This window comes from Lithobates pipiens, unplaced genomic scaffold, assembly GCF_037356315.1.
Source record: "Lithobates pipiens isolate NorthernLeopardFrog02 unplaced genomic scaffold, aLitPip1_a1.2 Scaffold_16, whole genome shotgun sequence".
NCBI classification, from domain to species: Eukaryota; Metazoa; Chordata; class Amphibia; order Anura; family Ranidae; genus Lithobates; species Lithobates pipiens.
Genome location: NW_027507748.1, coordinates 41,507,990 through 41,515,904, shown reverse-complemented (window position 1 = coordinate 41,515,904; position 7,915 = coordinate 41,507,990). Strand labels below are relative to the sequence as shown.

Genomic DNA, 7,915 nt, shown 5'->3' with positions numbered 1-7,915 from the left:
AATAACTGGTTGGGCCACCCTTAGCAGCAACAACTGGAACCAAGCGTTTGCGATAACGTGCAATGAGGCTTTTACAGCGTCCTGGAGGAATTTTGGCCCACTCATCTTTGCAGAATTGTCCTAATTCAGTTACATTAGAGGGTTTTCGAGCATGAACGGCCTTTTTAAGGTCATACCACAACATCTCAATAGGATTCAGGTCAGGACTTTGGCTAGGCCACTCCAAAGTCTTCATTTTGTTTTTCTTCAGCCATTCGGTGGTGGACTTGCTGGTGTGTTTAGGATCATTGTCCTGCTGCAGAACCCAAGTTCGTTTAAGCTTGAGTACACGAACAGATGGTCGGACATTCTCCTTCAGGATCTCTTGGTAGACAGCAGAATTCATAGTTCCTTTTATCACGGCAAGTCTTCCAGGTCCTGAAGCAGCAAAACAGCCCCAGACCATCACACTACCACCACCATATTTTACTGTTGGTATAATCTTTTTATGAAATGCAGTGTTCCTTCTACGCCAGATATACTTGGACACACACCTTCCAAAGAGTTCCACTTTTGTCTCATCGGTCCACAGAATGTTGTCCCAAAAGTCTTGGGGATCATCAAGATGTGTTGTGGAGAAATTGAGACGAGCTTTGATGCTCTTTTTGCTCAGCAGTGGTTTTCTCCTTGGAACTCTGCCATGCAGGCCATTTTTGCCCAGTCTTTTCCTGATGGTGGAGGCATGAACGCTGACCTTAACTGAGGCAAGTGAGGCCTGCAGTTCCTTGGACGTTGTTGTGGGGTCTTTTGTGACCTCTTGGATGAGTCGTCGCTGCGCTCTTGGGGTAATTTTGGGCGGCCGGCCACTCCTGGGAAGGTTCACCACTGTTCCATGTCTTCGCCCTTTGTGGATAATGGCTCTCACTGTGGTTCGCTGGATTCCCAAAGCTTTGGAAATGGCTTTATAACCCTTTCCAGACTGATAGATCTCAATTACTTTCTTTCTCAATTGTTCCTGAATTTCTTTGGGTCTCGGCATGATGTGTAGCTTTTAAGGATCTTCTGGTGGACCTTACTGTGTCAAGCAGCTCCTATTTAAGTGATGCCTTGATTGTGAACAGGTGTGGCAATAATCAGGCCTGGGTGTGGCTAGAGAAATTGAACTCAGGTGTGGACAACCACAGTTATAGTATGTTTTAACAAGGGGGGCAATCACTTTTTCACACAGGGCCATGATGGTTTGGATTTTTTTTCACCTTTAATAATAAACACCTTCATTTACAAATTGCATTTTGTGTTTACTTGTGTTGTCCTTGACTATTGTTTAAATTGGTTTGATGTTCCGAAACACTTAAGTGTGACAAACATGCAAAGGAACAGGAAATGAGGAAGGGGGCAAACACTTTTTCACACCACTGTATGTGCATGTGCCGAAGTTTTCAAGATTTTTGCTAAAAAGGGGCGAATGGCCATTCATTCAGCGGTTTAAGAGGAGCTGCACCTAAAAAAAAAAAATATTAAAAGCCAGCAGCTACTAATATTGTAGCTGCTGACTTTTAATAAAATCACACTTACCTGTCCCAGGTTCCAGCGATGTCGGTGGCAGATGACGAGCGATCGGGGAATGGGATGTCAGGGAATCGGGAAGTGAAGCATGACGGCTTCACTGCCCGGTTCCCTACTGCGCATGCGCGAGTCGCGCTGCGCGTCTCTTATGGTCCCCCGCTGTGTCTCTGGGAACTGTGTGTTTCCCAGAACACAACGGGGGGGGGGGGGGGCGTCTGTGGGGGTCTGCGGCGGTCTGGCCGGAAGTGGGTGCAGTTACCTGGATTATCCAGGTAACTGCACCCCCCTCCCCCCTGAAAGGTGCCGATTGTGGCACCGGAGGGGGGGAGGGATCAGATTAGCGGAACTTCCCCTTTAGGGTGAAGAACCGCTTTTAGTTCCACTTTTAAACTGAATACTGCATTATGGCCACTAGATAGCGCTCACGATCCTACAAGATAATTATATAACACAATATGGCAACTTTTGTTGTGTGTTCCATTCGTTCAGCAAACTTTTTATAATATTATTATTATACAGGATTTATATAGTGGGCACAGTTTGCACAGCGCTTCACAACATGAGGGTAGACAGTACAGTTACAATACAATTAGATACAGGAGGAATCAGAGGGCCCTGCTTGTTAGAGCTTACAATCTACAGGATTTTATACATAGACCCCAAAGTATACATGCATGCAACATGGAGAAATATACAGTATGTCATTCCGGATCCACTTTGAGTTACACTTTTCAGCTAGACAGTGTATACAAGAAAAGAAAAACATAATTTAATGGCAGGTTCATTCTGTACGGTTAGTACCAAATTTTTATGTTATCTTTTAAGTCAAAGTTCCGAGAGTTAGCCAGCTGAATGCTGCTCCTAAGTAAATGTACTGGCTCTCCTGACTGCTATGAAGTACCGGGACTTAAAAAAACAGCATATAGATTCTTCTGTTTCAGTCTGCACACTTGGATGAGTTCACACGTCCATAGAGTCGCACACCCCTTCCATGGAAATACAATTATTGTCCAAGTGCTGAAAATGTATTGTTTCAGCACTTGGACACTCCACCTTGGTCATCCCTTTGAAACATATTTTCCCTTAGTGTAGCATCATTTTAGAGCAAAATGTATCAAGTGGACATGTACATGAACATGAGTAACCCAGCATGGGAGTGGCGTATCCCAGAGACATAAGCACTCAAGGCTGGAAGACATAACAAGCAGTTGTGGGAGATGTTCCACAAACATTTTCAGTGATGATGACTGAGCTCCGAACCCAAGTTCAGCCTAAGCCAGGAGTTAGCAGTCATTACTGGGCCAATGAGGTGCTGGTGCGAGATACCCCGCCCTAGAGCTGACGTACGTAAATGCTTGGGGAATCATTGACCTAACATGGGCACATTACAAGATTGGGTCAATGGCATTGACCTAATATAGGCAAATGGCCAGACTGGGTCAACGACATTGACCTAATGAGGCCATGTGATCATGTACTGGGTCAACAACATTGACCTAATATGGACATATAGTCACATTGGGTCAACAACATTGACTGAAAAAGGCCACATTGCCAGACTGGGTCAAAACCATTGACCTAAATATGGCCAGACTGGCTCAACGGCATTGACTTAATATGACCACAAGGCAGTGTCATTGACCTAATGTGGGCATATGAGGTCAATGAAGTCACAAGCATCCCCACCCATTTGTCAGAGTTTCCCCCATTCGCAACTCATTGGCCCACAATAACAGCTAACTGCCAGGCTCTGACCGAACCCAAGCTCATCTCTAATGATTACACCTGGATGAGTTACTATAGAACCATTGAGTCCAGTCTAGGAAATAGGAGATCTTTTCTTCAACCATAACAAAAGATCAGGTTTAAAAAAACATAGATGCCGTCTGTAATTTTTATGATTGGAAGCTGGTTTCTGGGATTTTTCTACTCCATTTTTTTTGTATAGGTATTATCTAACTATTACCACATCATAATCATCCGTGTCATCTTTGCTGTCTGTCCTTATTGTGGCATACGCTGTGCTTTCCGTTGTTTTGGTGAATTTTTTTGACTCGGTATATCCAAAATCGATGCTTGCATAGTGTAATTCAGTCGATTTTATAGTTTCTTCTGCAGGGGGTGCCTGGAAAATAAGAGTCAGAATGGATCTGAGGTATATATATTTTTTAATAAAATGTCACATTTTTCACATTAAAAAAGGTCCCTCATTATATGAAGTGTTTTAGTCTTTTGCTATCTGCTTTTTTAATGCAAGAAGTAGGGGTCTATTTATAAGCATTCGCACAGCCGTCACAAATATTCTCTCTAATTTGTGTAATATGCTTACTTCCTGTGATCATTAGCTCCATCTAGTGGCCATAAGGCGATATTTTCCTGAAATACCCTAAAAAATAAAACTGCATTATGGCCTCTAGATGGGGATGACTATCCTAATAATTAAACAGATTAATTATTGTAAAATTGAAAATCCAAAAATAAGAAAGAAAACCCGAAAATTCTAAATGATAACTAACAAATAATAATTAACTATTAAATTATAGGTATTGGAATTTACTTTCAAATTTGGCTATTAGTGAACGTAACGAATATGAATTTATCTGAAGTTTTGAATCATCCGAAATAACGTATGCCGTATCTAAACAAATGAAACGTAATGAATAATAATAATACACTTTTTATTATTATGTATTATTAGTTTGTCCCATTCCATTTGTTTAGATGCGGCATTCGTTATTTCGGATAATTAGTAAATTTGGATTAAATTCATTGCGTTCACTAACAGCCAAATTTGAAAGGAACACATTTATTCGAAGTTACAAATAATCCGACATAACGAATGCCGCATCTAAACAAATGGAACGGAACAAACTAATAATAAATAATAATAATAATAACTTTTTATTATTGTTATTTATTATTATTATTATTATTCATTACATTTCATTAGTTTAGATATGGCATTTGTTATTTCGGATAATTCTGACTTTTGGATAAATTCTTATTCGTTACGTTCTACGTTCACTAATAGCCAAATTTGAAAGGAAATTCCATTACCTTTAATTTAATAGTTAGTAATGGTTAATTTAATATTATTTAGTTATTATTTCTGAATTATATGATTTTTGGGGGTTTTCCGATTTTCAAATTTCGAATTTGCGAATTTCAAATTTATCAATTTAGAATTTGTGAATTTACAATTTACGAATTTCGAATTTGGGAATCTGTGAATTTTCAAATTTGGGAATATTCTGAAAAATGTGTTTAAACGGGTTATCGTTAATTTGGATACCGTATTTATTGGCGTATAACACGCACCCCTAGTTTAGGAGGGAATTTTAAGGAAAAAATCTTTTAGGAGGGAAGTTTAAGGAAATAAAAACTTGCATTTAAAGGGGTGCTGCACCTTTAAAAAAAATTAAAAGCCAGCAGCTACAAATATTGCAGCTGCTGACTTTTAATAAATTGACACTTACCTGTCCCGGGGTCCAGCGATGTCGGCGGCAGATGAAGAGCAATCGCTCATCTCTCTGCTGCCCCCACCGCCATCCTCTGTCAGGGAATCGGGAAGTGAAGCATTGCGGCTTCACTGCCCGGTTCCCTACTGCGCATGCGCAAGTCGTGCTGCGCGTCTCTACTGGTCCCCGCTGTGTCCTGGGAACTGTGTGTTTCCCAGAACACAACGGGGGGGGGGCTTTGGGGCATCTGCAGCTAGCTTGTCCCGGAAGTGGGTGCAGATACCTGGATTATCCAGGTATCTGCACCCCCCTGAAAGGTGCCGATTGTGGCACTGGAGGGGGGGAGGGATCAGATGAGCGGAACTTCCACTTCAGGGTGGAGGTCCGCTTTAAATGCCCATCAATGCAGCCTTATCATTGTCCATCTGCAGCCTTGTCCATCATTGCAGCCTTGTCCATCATTGCAGCCTTGTCAGTGTCATATGCAGTCTTGTCCATCATTGCAGCCTTGTCAGTGTCATTTGCAGCTTTGTCATGCAGCTTTGTCATGCAGCCTTGCCCACCATTGCAGCCTTGTCAGTTTTATTTGCCTCTTTTTTTTTTTTAAATGCCGCCGTCAAGATACAGATCTTCGGCCGCCTTCGGCTCTTCTTGGCAGCTTTCGGCTGCCTTCGAGAACGGCCGAAGGAGGCCGGAAGCCGCCAAGAACGGCAGAAGGCAGCCAAAAGCCACCGAGAAGAGCTGAAGGTGTCTGAAAGCCGTCGAGAAGAGCCGAAGGCAGCTGAAAGCCGCCCAGAGGCTCAGAACTGTGGGGGATCGGCGTATAACACGCACCCGCGATTTTCCCCTGCTTTTAAGGGGAAAAAAGTGCATGTTATACACGATTAAATACGGTATTTCCAAATTAAAGAATTTGTCGAAATTCGTTAAACAAATTTGGAAGAAAATTAATTGCACGTGTCCTCATGCATAAACGCCGTCAGGCAGTACAGTGGCGACCTGGGAGAAGCTGTCAGTATTTGTGGGCACAGACAGAAATCCTGCTTCATGTTTGCATACGACATGCCAGTCACTTCCAGGTCCTAGACATCTGGAAGACACTGTGGCACATATGTGCATGTGTCAAAGTTTTCAAGATGGCGGTGCTAAAAAGGGGCGGGTGGCCATTCATTCAGCGGTTTAGTTCCACTTTTAAACTGAATACTGCATTATGGCCACTAGATAGCGCTCACGATCCTACAAGATAATTATATAACACAATATGGCAACTTTTTGTTGTGTGTTCCATTCGTTCAGCAAACTTTTTATATTATTATTATACAGGATTTATATAGTGGGCACAGTTTGCACAGCGCTTCACAACATGAGGGCAGACAGTAAAGTTACAATACAATTAGATACATGAGTAATCAGAGGGCCCTGCTTGTTAGAGCTTACAGTCTAGAGGATTTTATACATAGACCCCAAAGTATACATGCATGCAACATGGAGAAATATACAGTATGTCATTCCGGATCCACTTTGAGTTACACTGAGTTACACTTTTCAGATAGACAGTGTATAGGTATAGGGTTCATTCTGTATGGTTAGTGCCAAATTTTTATGTTATCTTTTAAGTCAAAGTTTCGAGAGTTAAGCCCCGTACACACGAGCGGACTTTTCAACATCCAAAGTCCGACGGAATGATTCCGTCAGACTATTCGATCGTGTGTGGGCTGCAACGGACTTTTGATTCGCAAAAGTCTGACGGACTTTAGAAAATGGAACATGCTTCAAATTTTTCAGACGGAACTCCGCCGGACCCAGTTCCTACCGAAAAATTTGCTCGTGTGTATGCTATTCCGACGGACTAAAACCGACGCTAGGGCAGCTATTGGCTACTGGCTATGAACTTCCTTATTCAAGTCCAGTCGTACGTCATCACGTTCGAATCCGTCGGAGTTTGGTGTGATTGTGTGTGGCCAAGTCCGCTCAGTCGAAAAGTCAGTCAGAACTCTGTCGAAACTCCGGCAGAACTCCGGCAGAACTCCTTCGGAAGTCTGTCGGACATAAGTCCTCTCGTGTGTACGGGGCTTTAGCCAGCTGAATGCTGCTCCTAAGTAAATGTACTGGCTCTCCTGACTGCTATGAAGTACCGGGACATAAAAAAACAGCATATAGATTCTTCTGTTTCAGTCTGCACACCTGGATGAGTTCACACGTCCATAGATTCGCACACCCCTTCCATGGAAATACAATTATTGTCCAAGTGCTGGAAATGTATTGTTCCAGCACTTGGACACTCCACCTTGGTCATCCCTTTGACACGTATTTTCCCTTAGTGTAGAGTCATTTTAGAGCAAAATGTATCAAGTGGACATGTACATGAACATGAGTAACCCAGCATGGGAGTGGCGTATCCCAGAGACCTAGGCACTCAAGGCTGGAAGACATAACAAGCAGTTGTGGGAGATGTACCACAAACATTTTCAGTGATGATGACTGAGCTCTGAACCCAAGTTCAGCCTAAGCCAGGAGTTAGCAGTCATTACTGAGCCAATGAGGTGCTGGTGCAAGATACCCCGCCCTAGAGCTGACGTACGTAAATGCTTGGGGAATCATTGACCTAACATGGGCACATTACAAGATTGGGTCAATGGCATTGACCTAATATAGGCAAATGGCCAGACTGGGTCAACGACATTGACCTAATGAGGCCATGTGATCATGTACTGGGTCAACAACATTGACCTAATATGGACATATAGTCACATTGGGTCAACAGCATTGACTGAATATGGCCACATTGCCAGACTGGGTCAAAACCATTGACCTAAATATGGCCAGACTGGCTCAACGACATTGACCTAATATGACCACAAGGCAGTGTCATTGACCTAATGTGGGCATATGAGTTCAATGAAGTCACAAGC

General features: G+C 42.7%; 1 protein-coding gene across 3 annotated transcripts in view; it reads right to left on the bottom strand.

The window, feature by feature from the left end:
- Nucleotides 1-2,008: 2,008 nt before the first annotated feature.
- Nucleotides 2,009-7,915, bottom strand: part of LOC143981725 (uncharacterized) — a 54,228-nt gene continuing 48,321 nt past the window's right edge. For all 3 annotated transcript variants that reach the window (XM_077479771.1, XM_077479769.1, XM_077479770.1), the window contains one exon: nucleotides 2,009-3,670. In XM_077479771.1, the coding sequence (XP_077335897.1) occupies nucleotides 3,497-3,670 (174 nt within the window). In that variant the 3' untranslated portion in view covers nucleotides 2,009-3,496. The remainder of the gene's footprint in view (nucleotides 3,671-7,915) is intronic.